General features: G+C 37.3%; 1 protein-coding gene across 1 annotated transcript in view; it reads right to left on the reverse strand.

The window, feature by feature from the left end:
• The window catches only part of LOC140243984 (cytidine monophosphate-N-acetylneuraminic acid hydroxylase-like), a 109,588-nt gene that overhangs the window by 40,605 nt on the left and 49,457 nt on the right, over positions 1 to 19,526 (reverse strand). The window contains exon 7 of the mRNA XM_072323646.1: positions 5,779 to 5,916. Within this exon, the coding sequence (XP_072179747.1) occupies positions 5,779 to 5,916 (138 nt within the window). The remainder of the gene's footprint in view (positions 1 to 5,778; positions 5,917 to 19,526) is intronic.

A 19,526-nucleotide genomic window follows, 5' to 3' on the forward strand; every position in this document is an offset into this window, starting at 1 on the left:
CTTTAAAAATAGTGAATCAATTAAAATACAAATTCAGGGTATGAAACTATAACTCATTGCCCACATCTTACAGAAAACCCCATTCGATTTGCTTCAGCGGTCAAAGAGAAATACGGAATTTTGTAGAGGATGTCAGGAACCGCTTTTGTCCAAGTTCTGTCTATTATTCACACACAATATCATCGAAATGCTAAACTCGGAAGAATCCGATTCATGACATGCTTTACAACAATCCACATTTCTCTGTGACCGCTTAACCAAATCGAATGGGGATTTCTGCAAAATAGAGCTAAAATGTTATATTTTAAGACCCTGGAGTAGCATTAAAAAGATTTAATCATATTGGGCATTATCAATGCGAAAATCTGATTGTAATTTTTTGGGGGACATACTGCAGTAAGTCGCCCCAAAATTTACAACCAGATTTTCGAATTGATAACACCTAATATGATCAACCTGTCTAAGTGCTACTTCAGGGTCTTAAAATATAACATCTTAGCTGTATTTTGCAGAAAACCCCATTCAATTTGGTTAAGCAGTCACAGAGAAATGTGGATCGTTGTAAAGCATGTCATGAATCAGATTCTTCCGAGTTTGGCATTTCGATGATATTGTGTGGGAATAATAAACAGAACTTGGACAAAAGAGGTTCCTGACATCCTCTACAAAATTCCGTATTTCTCTTTGACCACTGAAGCAAATCGAGTGCGGTTTCCTGTAAGATGCGGGCAATGAGTTATAGTTTCATACCCTAAATTTGTATTTAGATTGATTCACCATTTTTAAAGATATCATTGCGGAGGGCCCCGTTGTAATTTTTTTTGGGACATACTGTAGAACCTAAAAAGTCAAGATTATTTGTGGTCCTTGATGAAAAATCTGTACACATTATAGGCTTTTTTTTCCAGTAATCAATCATCCCACTTCAAAGAAGTAAGCTGAAGTTTTATCTAAAATGTTGACCTCTCACACGTGTCACTTGCAGCCTATTCTTATCATTAGTTATCTTGCCAAAAATGTGTCTTATGCATAACCATGGGTACAAGACTATATCATAGATAATATCATTATTGATCCTTGATAAGCTCCCTTATCGGGTTTTTATAAAATGCTGATTACACAACGTCAGCCTCAAACCCAGTGCTTACAGACATACTATCAAAGATGCTGTATATCATATGTGTCCATGCATCACAAAACGGACAAAAAGTTGTACCCCTTGATTTTATGTGAGGACTCAAAAAAGGTGAAATGGGTCAACCGAGTCAATATTGAGTTTGTCATACTTTCTGAAAGAGTTGTCCTTCTTCTACATTATTCTTTAGTTTGGGATCATAACATTGATGGGAATGTGTGTTTTCAGCAGTATTTCTACAACCCTTTTATGGGGGAGAATAGAATGATCCGGTATGTCCTAGAGTCCCCTTTTTATTTCTTGAAATCATTTACACACTCTTCACTTTCAAGTTTAATAACTTTTGAAAGGATAACACTACTGATTTGAACATTGGCATTAATCATGGACAGAATGTGTTAATAGATCATGCTCAATTTCAGCTTTATCTGATGTAATCCCTTCATTGTCGTTGCTCTGGTGGTTAACATCATGTTTTTTGTCCCTTTCATTGCACAGCTAGCACGGCTTGGTAAAGATTAAGCGCTTGAATAGACTCTGTACTTCAGAGCCTCTTTTCTCAGTTCACACTTTTCCAGAGTGTGTGCTTTCTTTCTAACATTTAGATAGGTTAGTATAGCCCATTTGAATCGAGTTATACATCATTTTAAAGCTTAGAGTCTGCTCTTTAAGAATCTGCCCTTAACTAAAAATCCATGCTTGGTGACTTTTTGTTGGTTTTGTGATGCAGGGTCACATATAAGGTTTGTGGTAACACCATTATGGCTTTAGCACAAACCTGTCTTCCTTAATCCTATTAAAGGTACAGTTTACCTTTGGGAGCACTGATTTTAAAAATGTTCGAGTTATCACATTTCATGCAAATGTGTAAGTCATTTGTATCACAAAACATTCTACCATATAAAAATTTTGCAATAAAGCCTAAAATGTAGGCAGACATCACCGTGGACAGTAGAAAGTTTAGTCTGGAAACAGTTTTATTATAACTATTGTTCACATGTTGTATCTTTAACAATACTTACCATTGATTATCCTAATTAAAATTTTACAATGTTTGTTTCTATCCCTAACTCACATTCTAGAACTATTTTGCAGCACTAAAGCTGGGTTTTTGTTTCACCTGCACATGGTAAATAATGCCTTTAAATGCAGGGGCGACGCAAAGGGGGAGCCCCCCCCCCCCCTTGCACCAGCCTTGCATTTGATATGATTTTTGCTTTCAAGCCAATGAACCCCAGAAAGGTTTACCAGGAAGTTGTTGTTCAAGGCCTTTTTTGTGTCTTTGTTTGTTTGTTTGGCTTTCTTTTTTTTTGCTTGTCAGCCAATGAAACCCAGAAGTGGCATCAAAAATATAAACTGCCCCCCTCCCCACTTTTAAAAACATGGCCCTGAAATGTACAATGACTTTACGTCATACATCATAAAAGCCATCTCTGAAGAGTAAAACATCAATGGAAACTGTTTGACTGGGCAACCGCACAATTTGGCTCAAAAACTAACCAAATTGGATATCCAACAATGACTCATGTCATATATCATTAAATTTCTTGAAAGTCATCCATAAAGAGCATGACATCATTGGAAATTGTTTGACTGTGCAACATCTGGTGTTGCCAAGGAACAAAAACCAGCTCCCCCCCCCCCCCCGCTTCATAATTAATGACGCATAATTACATGTGCCTTTACTGCATTAGCAATTTGTTGATGAGTTCATTTTTTAAATTAGCAGTCTTGCAGAGGTAAAATGGTAGCCATTAATAGAATTCATGCAACTTGCATCAGACAAATTGATTGATTTTTTCATCAATGGAAAATGAAAGAAAATCATACATTGCCACCATTTTGTACAATGCACTGCTGTGTAATGTTCAGAATTGTAGGTCCCTCCATAATTTCAAAAAAAAAAAAATAATAATATTGAGAAGCATAGAATTTGACTTAATTTGAGCCGAAGGAAATGAGCACATCAGTGTGCATTCAATGAGCTGGGATGAGTTGATTTTTTTTTTCTCAATTTTTCTGCCTTTGTTTATAGTGTGTGCTGGTACGTGGGTTTCTTTCTGCTGCAATGATATTGATGTCTGATAGAGTATTGGCATGATGCATTTACATTGATTGATTTACTCGATAGTTTTCTATAACCTGACTGGTATAATTCATGTTACAAAATGCTCCATGTATTTTCATGATGTATACATACATACATTACTTAAATTGCAGGGCACCTTTGGAAAGCAGTTCTGTACAAGTGAGTAAGCCAACCACGCAGGATAAAACAAAGAGAATAAATAAACGGGTAACAATTAAATGAATATATAACATAATGTCAAACAGAGTAAAATGATGTTTCACTATTATATCAGTGTCTCTCTTGGAATCCAGCAACATAATGTCTGCATTAATTGGAGACAACATTTTTAAATGTCAGTGGCCATAATTTGAGTATATTTGATTTTATCATTCTATAGATAGAGATTCAAAATTATTGAAACGTATACTTTATATATATATTGTCAGCTGAGAGCCAGAAGGGTGCTATCATGTTCCATGATTTGATTGGAAATAAAGACAAAACAATACATTTTCATGACATAAAAAGTTCATTCAATCAAAAGTGGGTAGATTTATAGGCGCTGTTCCAAATGTCAGGTAAAATAGTGCCCATGTGGTTCTAATTTTGAACATTTTACTGAAAGTGAAAATAATTCAAAACTGACACAATAATGCAGAGGAGATCCAGCTCAACAACATGACACCAATATCTCAATATCCCCTAAAATGGCAATAATGCCCTCTTGGTTCTAAGCCCCCGATATTTTAAAATGCTTAAAACAATGTAAACGTTTTCTTTGTGATTTGATGAAATCTAAATTGGATAGTTTGTAATTGTGATAAAACAAATGATCAGACTAAGCATTTAAAAAGATTAAATATTTTAAAACAAGTTCAGTTTGCGACATTTGAAAGACAATGAAGCTGGCGTACACTAGAGACTCTCATAAACAGGTGTAGAAAGTTGTGTGTATACTGTCTTGGCATTATCCCTGGAAAACATAGTTTTTGTGAAATACCCAGTACACAAATTGTTAACCCATTGAGGATGGACTGATTTTGCTACAACATGCATTTCCTATAGACACATGCCCGAGTACTCTCGAGACTCTTCCTCAACAAGTTAATCAACAAGGAGTAAAGTAGCTTAAAGTACCCTGGAAACTCCAGACAAAAGTCCAAGTATGAATAGTTCTACTGCAAAATAATACATTAGAGATTCTGCACGGTTTCTGTGTTATCCCTTACCATAGCTATTTTAGTGTATAAATGAATGAATAGGATGGCATATGAATGTAAGCACTTTTGTGTGTCTTTCAATTGTCTAAAGGCTCATTTTCAGATTGCGTGTTATACGTCTGTATATCAGTGGTACATGCGAGACTATAGGTCCTATAATGCAATGTGGGTACTGTGTGGAAATAAAAGGGCTGACACAGCGGCAGTAATACACGTATGGAGATGTGTGTTCATGTGTAAGCGTGTGTGTGTATGAGTGAATACAATTTCTTTGAATGTACAAAGGAATGTAATCTAGCTGAAAACGAATTAGTTGTTATTATCTGATTTCCTTTGTGTGTGTGTGTGTGTGTGTGTGTGTGTGTGTGTGTGCAACTTGTAGAACTTGTTCCTTTGTGAAAATAATTTCTATCACATCCATGTTGCATGTCACGATCAGAGCACAAAAACTTTTCAGTTCCATCTCTTCCTCATGTCCCATTATTTGTCTCAGATCTTACTACAGAAATTTCTGAGAGTTCTTGCATCAAAAGAAAACAACACTAATAATAAAATAGTGGCAAAGCACTGCTTTGGTATTCCTATTGTGATTTATCTTTTCATGCCCCAAGACACCAAGCTTGTTTTTTTTTTTCATCACTCAGCAGAAATCCTTCTAAACTACACCTAGCTGTAAAGTCAGCAATCCCATGCAGGTCTCAGTGTGCCCATAGTTATGTTCACACACACAGTTGCCAAACTTGAAATTTAGGTCGAAAACTTGTAACTGTCCATATTAGCTCCACTCACAATGCGGGTTCACACACGCTCCTAAACTTTAAGATACAACTTACGATCAAATCTCCCTCGATGATTACTGGAAAAATAGTGTCTTTGCTATGACCTTATGCCCACACAAAATAGTGCAGCCGGAGGTTGACCGAGTTAGAGAAATCCAGGATCAGTTTTCTTATGGTAACTTCATGCAAACCCAAGTGGTTAGACAAGTATTAAATGAATTATGAAAATCACTATTAGATAAGTAGTGTTGATGTAAACAACAGTGTGTATACCACACCTAACAACATATGTACATAGCAAACAAGCTAGTCTGATTTTATTCAATGAAATGTTTTCCTTAAAAACAAAATTACCCTGCAAAAAAAGGAGATCAATAAAAGGCAAAAAATATGCAAATTTATAAATATCCATGACTTTTCCATGATATATCCACAATTCTGCTTTTTCCATGACTTTTCCCGGCCTGGAAAAAAAAATCAAAATTCTATGACTTTTCCAAGTTTCCATAACTGCATGAACCCTGTTGAAAAAAAATAAATAAATAAATAAAAATAAAAAAACAACCTACTCACCAGTGTACTTGCCACCAAAGAAATTCATGGGAAAGCCTGAGGCACCCCCAGCAAAGTCACTGAGCATGATGTCCACATTGACAGGAAGACGTCCACCGTTGGGATTGGTACAGTCCACGGTGTTCAGGATCAGGTGACCTGAGAAGGGGAGGGGCAGGGGTAGGGGGTGTGGCAGGGAGTGTGGCAGGGGGTGTGGCAGGAGGTGTGGTCAAGACAAATGTCAAAGATTAGCAATACACACAAGGATGGTATTGGGGGTTCTTAAGTTTGTTTGTTTGTTTGTTTGTTTGTTTGTTTTTAATTGGAAATCAAAGTATTAAGGTGATTTTCATAAATGGAAATTCACAGAGCAAATTAACATTTTAATTCAAATTTTAATCTACAGAATATCATGCCTGCATTCAGTGCATTCATTCATGAAAAAAAAAAATCCTTGATAGTAACATACAGTATGAAGATCAGACAACCTTGAACCTTCACAAGTGGTTCCCTTTATATTATATGTGACCCTGCATCACAAAACAAACAAAAAATCGCACCCCTTGATTTTACATGAGAACTCAAAAAACTTCTTCATATTTTCTGAAAGAACTATAATCCTTCTTCTACATTAATCTTGAGTTTAGGATCATAACATGAATGGAAAAGTGTGTTTTCAGCAGTTTTTCTACAACCCCTTTTGGGGGGATACCTGATCATTCTACAACCCCCCAAAAGGGGTTGTAGAATGATCAGGTATGTCGTAGAGTCCCCTTTTCATTTCTTGAAATCCTTTACATACTCTTCACTTGCAAGTCTAATAACTTTTGAGAGGATAAAGCTACTGCTTTGAAAGTTGCCATTAATCATGGACAGAATGTGTTAAAAGAACATGCTCAATTTCAGCTTCATCTGATAATCCCTTCATTGTTGTTGCTCCAGAGGTTTACATCCTGTGTTTTGCCACTCTCTTGTACAGCTAGCACAGCTTGGTAAAGAATAAGAGCTTAATAGACCCTGTACTTCAGAGCCTCTTTTCTCAATTCACACTTTCCCAGGGTGTGTGCTTTCTTTCCAATATTTAGATAGGTTAGGGGAGTCCACTTGAATTGAGTTATATTACATAATTTTAGAGCTTAGAGTCTGCTCTTTAAGAATCTACCCTTAACTAACAATCCATGTCTGGCGACTTTTTGTTGGTTTTGTGATACAGGGTCACATTATGACCTGACTATATGCCGCTTCTTCAAAGACAAGAAATGTCATCTGTTCACTCCCATAAAGCCTGTACCAATACTTAAAGAGTTTCTCTCCAAAACGTGCTAAATTCACTTATGATGGTAAAGGAGAAAAACCAAGATTTTTGTTGCACACTGCTTCTAATGGTTTTCATGAAATGACTTTATTTTCCATGATTGTAGCCCATTTGGAATAAAGGAAATGTGCCTTGGAAAAACCTACATATCTCCAGTGATTTTTAAAGAATCAATGTTTTTGAATTTCATCGGTTCAGCACCTTCATAGGAAGAAAAACAATTACCACACTGATGTGCAGGAAGTAAAAATACATCAAGTCACAGAAAACATTGTTTTCTTTACTAGCTTCTGTGACTTGGTGCATTTTTATGGGATATTTTTTTTCATCCCCACACATTCCCTTCCTGTTTCCTTCCAAGTATTCTTATACAGAGAAAGGAACAATTTTTACAGCCAGTGATAACATAAGTGGGTCATCTGGAAACCATCACAGGCAGAAAAGCTAGCCAGTCTGGCATAAGCTGGGATCACAGTACATTGTATACATGGGAGTCATCCCACTAGACCGACACCCACGAGTCATACAGCCCACGAGTTTGACATTGAAAACACGTTCATGAGTCATACAGTTCACGAGTCATACAGCCCATGAGTTTGACACTAGGTAAAAACAGCCCACGAGTTCGACAGATACAACACGGCGCGTAATGTGTCGGTCTCATGGGTCTTGCTATATAGCTTAGTGTCGAACTCATTCATGGGCTGTATGCAGCTGTATGACTCGTGGGCTGTATGACTTGTGAACTGTATGACTTGTGGGCTGTATGACTCGTTGGTGTCATTCTCGTGACGTGCACCCGTATACATGCATACAAGCAGGTTTCTGATTGGTTCCTGCTGGATTTAGCACCTTTTGGAACAATTCTAATTTTTCATTGCCAGATATCTCCATTTTCGCATGAAAATTTCAAAATGTTGAAGAGTTTACTCCATGAAAATAATTCTTCAAATTAATACATCTTTACAGTCATTCTAATTTGATCAAAATGGATTTAACACCTTTTGGTAAGGAACTTTATATATGTCTCACATTTCATTCTATCCCTACATTTTTATACCATCCCAAAGTTTTTGTAGGGGACAAAATGTGACCACCCAGCTAAACCCACAAAATAAAGGCCAAAATTAATTTGCATTTTCTTCACAACTTACGAGAGTAAGCTCTAAGCTTTGAAATGATTTATAACTTGTTAACATTGGACCATCCTAACCCATTCAAAAATTGATTGAGATAAAGAGGTGCAGTTTCATCCTGCAAAGGGAGAATAGTGGATTTTAAGATTAGGGTCACGCAGGCATACTGTGCAGAAGTATCAAGGAAAATGCATTCCATTTTCCAGTGAAAGCAGTGCCTGTTAAAAAACAAAAACAAAAAACTAAAACAAAAACAACATGGTCCATAAAAATTGCTTATATCTTGATTTCATTTTGCCTTAAGTTGCCAAATTTTGACAGTAGGTAAAGAATGATTACTCTCTCAGGTATGACAAACTTTAAAAACAAGAGTCAGAACACCCTCTTGACATATTTTGATCCATTACAAAGAATTCTATTCTGCAACATTTTATGGGTTTTGAGCTAGGCTGTCATAGATCATTATGAGAAGGTAGCCATATTTACATGTATAACAGTGAACATAAAACTGCATCCATGTCTGTACTATACAGGTGAAAATTCTTGCTGGGTGGAATTATTTGCCAATTTTGCATGACATTAAACTAGTGTCAAAATAAAGGAGTGTAAATCTTTTAATAGCTGGTTTGATTTTTTAAATCATTATTTCATACACGTATCTTTGATTTCAAAATAGGGATCAAATTGTATCATCAACATTATAGTGGTTTTTTCTCCTTTTTTGTAGTTGGTACAGCTTTGTTTAAAACAGAAGAATACTTATACACAAATACATAATGTATGATACATTTATAATTACTGTATCAGAATAATTATCTAGCAAAACAGTTTTAAACTTTTGAAAGGTTTTTGCATTGTTTTGTAAGAACAGAATCTATGTTGTATTGTAATTTTTTTGATAGTTTATTTTTTCAATGATTTTTTTAAAGTCAGGTAACCTTTCAAACCATTTTACAACAGCCTTGAACTCATGTTTTTCACAAGAATTGTCACACACACACACACACACACACACACAAAATATATATATATATATGTATATATATATATAAGTTGTCACAAGTAGATTGACCAACACTCCCCTCCACTAAGGCATATTGGCGTTGAATTCGGAAAACAAGTACTTGACTATGTAAATCTATGCAGAATGTTTAACATGTTAATAGAAGGAATTTTGGACCGCTCTCCGTAAAGCCAAGGTTGGGGCTACGTGTGCGGAGGAGCAGCAGTTGGATATCAGGCCGTGAAAGGGACATCAAGTGGTGGTGCTGTCTCCCTAAACACCCAGTGTAAATTATCGCCACTCTGTTACGGTGACGTCACCGGGGCCGCTGCCGTCAAAGTCAATCTTATCTCCAGACACCAACAGATAGTGGTAAGTGAATTGCTTTTGAATTATGTAATTATTGTGATATTCTGTCTGTCTGTGATGGAAATAATGCTTTCCAAAGTGAGAGTGAGTTGTGATAAATGGTTCATTTATTGTTATCAAAATCAAATGGCCATTGTTTGCAATCGCATGAGTTGGAACACATTTATATTTCAAGGCAATATGGACATTAATTAGGATAATGTGCTCTAGTGCTCTGGCTATTGAGTGATTTGATAATTTAAATATTTGAAGGGTTTCCCCAAGGGTTAAAAGGCCCACTGCACAAAGCAGAGATGGGAAGGCGACCCTCGATTGTCGACCAGCTCCAAGACCAGGGAGACTGTCGGCCTGCACCACTGGGTATTCCTGGATGCTGAGGAGATATAGTGAAGACTATGTCGAGAAAGCAACCACATGAATGGGACTCGTGACAACTCGCTGCAACAGATGAACGCGACCGTACCAGCACCAGTGTAATGGGGCCCCATCATCATAATCCATCGCAAACAACCACAAACTGTCGTTTTAGTTGAAGACTTGAATCAAGAGCCAGAAAGCCAATGAGCTAATGAGAATTTATGTTCATTCCTTTGCTTGTTTGTTTGTTTTGTTTTGTTTTTGGCTGTAAGAACAAAAGTTCCCAATTAAAGTATTTAAAGGGGAAATCCAGTCCAAATATAAGTTAGTCTGATAAGAAAGAGTAAAATATCACAAGTTAAATAGAAAAATTTTGATTGGAATTGAGTGAAAAATGAAAGTTATGACATTTTGAAGTTTTGCTAATTTTTCAGGAAACAGTTCTTGAACAGTCAATATAAATATGCAAATGACAAAGTGAGCATGTTATCCCCTCACAACTTACCATAGGGAATATAGTTTGTACATAAGCGTCTCAAATTTCCAGTTTTTCATTCAAACACAATTATGCCCGAGGCTCAAATCTAGCTGGTATGTCTGACTGATCACTATTCTGAAGTTATTCAACCAGGAATAACATCATGTTTCAGACTTCAATGACAGAAACATTGAATTTTCATCATTTCTTTGTACACGATTAAAGGAAAACTGTGAGGTTATGACATGGTTTACTCACTCATTTGCATATTCATATCCACTGTACAAGAATTGTTATTGCGGAAATTACCAAAACTTCAAAATGCCATATCTTCCTTAGTTTTCATCTGATTTCAGTCAAATTTCTACCATTGACTTTTACTCTTTTTTATCAGACTAACTTATATTTGGACTAGATTTCCTCTTTAAGTTCATGTAATACACATTGTTTCCTTCTTTTCTTTCTTGTGTGAATTATAGCCTACCAACAGTTCTTAGAGGGTTAATTGTTTGTTCCATTTTATTTCCATATATAGGATGTAAACTGGGTTAATTCTGTGACATCAGTTTACAAAACGTTCATTTTGTGAAAGACTGGCTACATAAATCTCCACAAATCAAGACACACACTTAACATAGTTGGTTTCCTTGGTTTATCACAGAGTGTTGATACAAGATCCTAGTGGGTGTGTCACACTCACAGTCAGGGGGTGATGAGTGTACGTGTCCCCTCGAGACTCTGATCCATTTCAGATAACTGTTCAATTACAGGATGGGGCAACGATGCCTTTTAACAAGTGTGTTTCATAGTTTCAGGAATCAAAATGTCCACAAATGGAAATAGATATGCAGGCTATTTCTGCTCTCTCTCTCTCTCTCTCTCTCTCTCTCTCTCTCTCTCTCTCTCTATCTCTTTCCATCTTCCCTCCCCTTCTTATTGTATGTATATAATGTATAACAATATAAATATATAGATGTACAAATACATATTGTATACATCCCTGAAGTTATCTTTTTTTAGTTGTCATGGCAACACACACACATAACAATAAATCTTTTCAAATCAGAAGTTACAGAATCAGTATGTTTATAAATAGATATGGAGGCTATCCCTGCCTTATATTTTTCTCCCCCCCCCCTCTTTCTTGTATGTATAATGCCTACAGACGAATACATCCTTTGAGCTATTCTTAGTTGTCATGGTAACAACTTGCCAGACATACACATAACAATTTGTTAATACCTCTTGATAATGCATAGACGATCATGATATCTACCATATGCTTAGTCTCAATCATTCACAGAAATCTTTGCAAGCAATGCACTACTTATGACGTTTGCAACAGACTAGCCAATTGAGAATGACCATGCACCTGAGAGAGTGTCCACTGCCTCCTCTTTAGAATGACAATTAAGGTGATGATGGGTTGGAAACAGGTGCACAAACAATGGGAGCAGGTAAAGTTTCCATGGCGATGAATGGCTACGACATCACACTTTCGTACTCAATGACCTCTCTATACTCTTTGTGCATGACATCAGTAAAACTGAAACAAAAAGCTTCATTCTGGAGAGACATACTATAAATACCTCCTAATTAAACCATTTATTGCCATCCAAAGGGTGTAAAAAAAGACAACTCAAGCCATGAATTAGTAATGAGCTGCCATAAATCTCTGCTAAACCACCAGTGGTCAACTGATTTTACCAACGATCAGGTCACATGCCACATGTATGACTCTGAACACACAGATATGCCATGTCCATCAACAATCTCAAGAAATAATGTATACTATGATATCATGTTGCTTGTGGCCACAAGATTTCCACTCCTGTACACACTTGGCACCTGAATAGCCCTCTAAAAGACACTTTATAGATGATATTGTGGGTGTGACCACCTGTTTCGATGAATCCAGAGCAGGCATAAAACCTCTCTGACTCTGCTATACCATGATTCAAGTAGAGCTAGTTCACTCCCGTTATAACGAGCATGATTATTTATAACAAAATTCCGCAAACAACGAAGTAAAAATTCAGGCCGCAACATTACCTGCTCTATGCTTTTTTAATTGTTTATTTGTTCAGCTATAACGAAATTTTGATATAATGAAAGAAAAGTGCCAGCCCCGAGGAATTTGTTATAAAGGGAGCACACTGTAGACCATTCATACGCCTGACTCAAATCAATCAATTCCATTCCAACAGCCCACATAATCAACCATCAGGCAAAACACTTGGCCGAGTTGTTTTTAATCTATTTTGTCATTAGCTGCCTCCCTTTAATATCCTTCTTGTTTTTTCTCCCCTCTTTTTATCTATTTTTTTTTATTTTTATTTTATTTTTATTTTTTTTTTTTTGGGGGGGGGGGGGGTTGATACTCTCTTGAAGCACCAAACCAAACAGTCACTCATAGTCTTATTTAGCATCAGTATCTAAATCCTACAAACCTTTTCAGCCTAAATCTGAAGTTGGCTGTCATGCCAAATCTGCATAATATAAGCAGTGAAAAACTGCTGCATCCTTTCCAAACAGCTATCACCTCGAATACCCTTAGGCAACTGCATTTGGTTACAAGTAAGCAGACAGGCGTAGTGGGACGAAGATCGAGAAGGAGAGAGTGAGAGCATACATTCCTTAGAAGACAAAAACATCTGTCTTGACTGAGGAACCCATCAAACCTGCCACCTTGTATTACGGGGGAAAGATCCTTTCTCATGTGTAAACACATGAAGATCAAGGGCGAGCTTAATTCACTGAGACCATTTTCACACGTGTCAAGAAACGTCACTTCAATGCTGAATTAGTATGTACAGTATGTTGAAATTACAATTACAATTAATTTTCTTCTTTTTTTTGTACACAGAACCGCAGGAAGGATTCGTGGAATCTGCAGTTTTGGAATTCCAGAGCAAGGCGAGAAAGTGAGGCTTGTTCCAACTCCCTATGAATCATTCTTGAGCAGTATAAAGGTGCCTGGTTTTTCTGCAGAAATGGTTGAAAAACCAGTTAGCTCGACCACCCCCCCCCCAAAAAAAAAACAAAAAAAAAACATGCATGATTCGGAGATTAATACCTTATAAAGAGACTGTACAGTACTGGTTGAGGTGAGGATTCATGTTTTGAACATTCTTAAGTGAGATAATGAGAAACCTCTTATGAAATATGAAAGAGCATGTACTTTTAAGAAGGATTCAACGTTTATTTGATGAAAATTGGTTTTCAAATGGCTGAGATATCAAAAAAAGTGATAATAATAAAAGGCAACAGGCCACAACTTTATTAGGATCTCTTTGTTTCACCTTGTTTTTGGATATCTCAGCCATTTGAAAACCGATTTTCATCAAATAAACTTTTGATACCCCTTAGAATGCATGCTCTTTGCCATCTCATAGAGTGGTTTCTGAATATCTCGCAAAACGTTAGAAGCTAAATCCTCACCTCGACCAGAACTGCACACACCCTTTAACTTAACACTATTGTTCCATGCCGAAATTCTGGAGAATCATCACTAGAAAACATCATTTGAAGTCGTCATTTGAAGTGCAATCTGATTTTTCAAATCATATCAACCTCTGCAATTTCACTTTGCGCACACACATGGCCAAATATGGCATTTGAGTCATGATTCTAGTGATGCATCACTAGAATCATGAGTCAAGTGATGCGTTACAAGAATCAGGATTCAAATAACACACACTCTGTATGTGTGAAAATGACCCACGTTAGCATGTGACCCTAAATCTTAGTAGTAATCATTCTAACAAGTTGAGATCTTATCACCCAATCAGAGAGAGGATTCCTGTCAAGTTTGGCTCATGTCTACATAATCTGTTGATCAATGAATATGAGGCAACGACAACTGTCTCACACATGCCTACTCCCTCAGTGTGACCTACATGTACAGTATGTCCACAAAAAAAAAAAATCGATCAGATTTTCACATTGATAACACCCAATATGATTAAACTGTCTGAATGCTACTTCAATGTCTTAAAATATAACATCGTAGTTATATTTTGCAGAAAACCCCATTCAATTTGGTTACGCGGTCACAGAGAAATGTGGATTGTCGTAAAGCATGTCATGAGTCTGATTCTTCCAAGTTTAGCACTTCGATGCTCTTGTGTGTGAATACAATAGACAAAACTTGGAGGGAAGAGATTCCTGACATCCTCTACAAAATTCCTCATTTCTCTTTGACCACTGAAGCGAATCGAATGGGGTTTTCTGTAAGATGTGGGCAATGAGTTATAGTTTCATACCCTGAATTTGTATTTAGATTGATTCACTATTTTTAAAGATCATTGCGGAGCTCCCGTTGTAATTCTTTGGGGGACATCCTATGGTACTTTGGCCACCACTACCTCCTTGCTTTGACCAGCCATGAACAAGTTTACATTGTTTCATTAGTCAGCATTCAGATGTATAAATTCATCATATAGCCATACCATTTATCATATTTTTTTCCCTTTTTTTTGCATCTGAACACCCTGTACATCTCAGTACTTGCCTTAATTAAACAGGTTTGGATGGAGATGTTAAAAGAAAAGAGCTCTCAATCACCATGAGCAGAAATTATTTGCCCTGTCATTTGCTGTTCCGTGACTCACGGCATGCATTGCTTGAACAATTTGATAATATCCACTCCATCTGAAACTTGTTCCTCTCAAATAGAGCTAACAAAAAGCAAAGGAAAAGCCAAAATATAGTTCTTCAAAAAGGCTCAAAATTCATCTTTCACCATTTGGAATTTGCTTGTTATACACTGAGAGACTGAAACTTGGCTGGTTGACTCCATATGCCAAAACAATGAGTTGTTTTGGAGGATTTTGAGATCAAGAGTAAAACAATCTTGACCCTGTGCGTATGACTTTTATTCCTGCAGAACCATTCAGTAGTGGGTGGGTAGAATGTTAAATGACAATCTGGTAGATCATGCCCTCCAAACTACAGCTATAATACTTAACTTCTCACTTGTATGTAAATTACAGTAGTTGGGGACTATTACTTCTGCATGTTAAAATTCCTTGAAATAAGGACATTGAAAATATCTATCACAATGGCCACCACACCAAACCTGTCTACAGCAACCACCTGTCTATAACCACCATATTTTGTGTTTCCCTTGAGTGGTAGCTGTAGACTGGTTTGGATTTGTCTGCATCTAATTCAATTCTTTGGGTGCATTTATGCTCAACTTTCAACATTAGGCAGAATCAACATTTTGAAACACTGATCCAAAACGCTCATTCATAATGCCACTCACAAGGGTAATGTTAATCTTCTATTTTTTTTTTTTTAGCTCGAGAAAGAGCTGATTTTGCGAACATGCACTGAGCATCAATGAAAAACTATAAATCCCTATTGTAGCAAGCTGTTCAGCATACATGATTCTACATTTATGATTCCCAAGTATGTATGTTTAGAGAGAATCACCCATTTTAACTTGTTAAGGACGAGTCCCAACTATACTCGGGCTAGTGTCTATGGGAAATGTGTGTTGTAGCAAGATAAGTCTGTCCTCAACAGGTTTATTACGTGGCTTGCATTTATATTTCTCCAGTAAATCTGATTAGAGAGAATCATCGACTGCAAACACACCTACTCTTACATTTTGAATTATTTAAATTTTTAGTTTTGAAACAGTTGGCCCTATCTAAACTACAGCGAGTTGAACCACAACCATATTTTGCACTGATCGTGTCTCAAAACGATAATCATGGTCCTAAAATGTTCAAGGCTTATCAAACTATCTAACTTGAGAGAGAGAATTACGTTTCAAAATGCATTTCGAATGGTGTTTGCGAACGTGATTTAAAACCTGATTCCCGTGGTACAGCATTTACATGTATCTATCCATCATACAATCATGATTCCAGTGTTGACACTGCGCAGCTGTTTGCGCCGTTCGACCCAGGAAGTAAAGGTCAACTGCATACCACCATACATGCCTCATCATTCACACACAAATAAAAAGTAGAAAATACAACCAAAAACAGCTGGAAGTTGACCTTGAGGTACAATGCGTTTCAAAACAGCATTGCATTTATCTACTTGCAGAAAGGCAATCGTGGTCTCAAATGTGTTTCAAAATGAAGTTTCTCAATGCGTTTGTAACACGGTTGCATTTATCTAACCCTGCCAAATACCTCAAACGCGTTTAGGATGGTGATTCTGCCTCAGAATATTTTTAGATAAACGCACCCTGAAAGGGATAAATGCACCCTTTTCTGACACAGAATCCCTGCAGCTTGATCCCTTTAGGGGTAAAACAGTCCCAACTAGAAATGTCGCTACAGCGACTGGTTATACCCCCGCCAAACAACATTTCATAAGCTTTGGTCAAAACAACATTTCATAAGCTTTGGTCAAAAAACTGAGGAAGTAGTTAAATCCGCAAGATCTTTCCTTGATCTTCTGCCATTAATATGCCGTTACCATGGCAACGTACTTTCGGGTACTGTCGAAAAATGCGTCTTGCACATCTACAACCAAAGGCACACATCTGTACCAAGTTTCATGGAAATTGGGCAAAAACTGAGGAAGTAGTTTGCAACACAAAATTTTCCATCATTTTGGCTCATAATATGTGAGCTGTTACCATGGCAACATACTTTTTGTCACTGTCAAGAAATGTGTCATGCTGACCTATATCCTAAGACAAACATTCAATATGAATTCCATGAGAATTGGAAGAACACTGATGAAGCAGTTTTGCCATGAAGCATTTTGCCCTATATTTTAACAATAACATGCCGTTACCATGGCAACGCACTTTTTGCCACTGCGGAAATATGTGTCTTGCACATTAACATATTCAGATGAACATCTGTACCTAATTTCAAAAAATTGATCAAAAACTGTGGGAGGAGTTCGCGACGCAAGATTTGTACCCATTTTTGCCCATAATATGCCGTTACCACGGCAACGTACTTTTGGGTACTGTCAAAAAATACGTCTTGCACATCTACAACCCAAGGCACACATCTGTGCCAAGTTTTATGGGAATCGGTTGAAAACTGAGGAAGTAGTTCGCGACGCAAGATTTGCAACGGACCAACCGCCCGACCGCCCGACAGCCCGACCGCCCGACCGCCCGACCGTCCGCTGATTCCTATATACCCCCTTCAAACTTCGTTTGGCGGGGGTATAATGAGGAACAGATCCTACTCCATCCTCCCCCCCCCCCTCCAATCCCCAGACACTACTCTTTCCTCCTCCCCTATTCCCCATCCCCATAGAGGAAAGATGTTTGTCTGAAATCTGCCAGTATACATCGACAGGACCAAGGATGACATCATGAGATAGTTCACAAACAGACACGAACCAGATCATGTCCAATTTATGCCAGACAGTAAGAAATTGCATTGAAGGACACGTTCACACAAATATATGCATTAAGTGAATACAGCAATACATGTATTAGGGTACAGCACATCAGTGACAGAGCATGGAACATCGGACTTCCATTCTAGATTTATGAATTTTTAAAGTTTTTGTGCAGCCATCGCTGAATGAGAAGTCAAAAGTTGATACACAACTTCACCCCCTAATACACATACATGCCAAGTTTCATTAGGATACCTCAAAAGGTGTTTTTAGTTATGCTGTCCACAAAATTCATTATGGATGGACGGAAGGACGGACGGAAGGACGGACGGACGGACGGACGGAAGGACGAACAACCCGAAAACATAATGCCTCTGCCACCACTTCGTGGCGGAGGCATAAAAAGTGGGGGGCCCAAACCTCACCGCTCCCTGAAAGGTATGCACAATATGCAAAATTGAGCACTCAAAAGTAGGCTTGAGGGCAAATTGTCTTTCATTGTTTTTTCCACATGAACTTGCAAACATAAGAAAAAAGGACAAATCTAATACAGCAGAGAAGCCTGAAACCTTTATCTTTGTGCAGTATTCAAGGTGATCAAAGGAATGAAACCTTGTATCACACATCCAAAAAAAATAATAATAACTACATTCTGACTAGTTGAACATGCAAGAGCTGCAACCACACTGAACACAGATGATAAAGAGTTCCTTAATCCATAAAGTATGGGCCTACTTACAGATATTTGTGTAGGAAAAGGAGTGGAAAAATCTAATAAAGATGCATAAAAACTGTCTACACAATCAGCAGTATGCTTGGCCTTTATCAAAAAGCAGGTGAGTTTCGTAAAAACAGACACACTCACTCATATTATACCCTTCATGTAATCTTGTGCCACACAATGTTCATGGTCTTGAAAAAAGTAGGCCGACACATTTTTCTTCATACCCTGACATGACCAGGTGTACGTATACCCTGCGAAATTAATCTACTGAATTTCATTGCAAAAGTATTCTTTAATCCATGTTTGATCAAAGTCTACAACTTGCTTCTCATAGCTCCAACTCTTCTTCATCTAAAAATTCATGATGTTTCATGAAATTTGTGATGTCAGACCTTTTTTTACCTTATAGGTCTACAAAAAGACTCCATGATATGGCTTTTCAGTCATATGCTGCGTAATGATATCATTACACCTTTGAACCTGATTGACAAATTGCCCTACATCGACGTAAATAAGCACTGAATTGATCAGAGTTTTAATAGTAGCCATGTTAAAAAAATCATGGGCGTACATACTCGAGCAGGATTCGAACCAACGACCTCCTGATCTCCGGACAGGAGGTCGTAGGTTCGAATCCTGATCGAGTATCATGTACACCCATGATTTTTTATCATGGCTACTAGTAAAACACTGATCAATGCAGTGCATATTTATGTTGATATAGGGCAATTTGTCAATAACATCTTGACGGAATAATTTCATGAATTCGAATCATCACACCTGTTTCTCGGAATTCACTCTTCATGCCTTATAAACAATATCTGAGCTTGACTTGCTAGCTGGAAGCTCACTAATCAATTGCCAAATGTGACCAGCTAAACACAGTCACCCAAATTTGTCTGAAATGGATATTTAGTCATGGGCAGAATCTGAAATAGTAGACTCTAAGCTTGAACTTGATTGAGGTATGATTCAATACAAATGGACTTTCATTTAAATTTATGCTTACTTAGAACAGAGGCTTTAAAGTTCAGCATCTTTTCAAGTGCTAAGGT

This window comes from Diadema setosum, chromosome 20 (assembly GCF_964275005.1).
Source record: "Diadema setosum chromosome 20, eeDiaSeto1, whole genome shotgun sequence".
In the NCBI taxonomy this organism is placed as follows: Eukaryota; Metazoa; Echinodermata; class Echinoidea; order Diadematoida; family Diadematidae; genus Diadema; species Diadema setosum.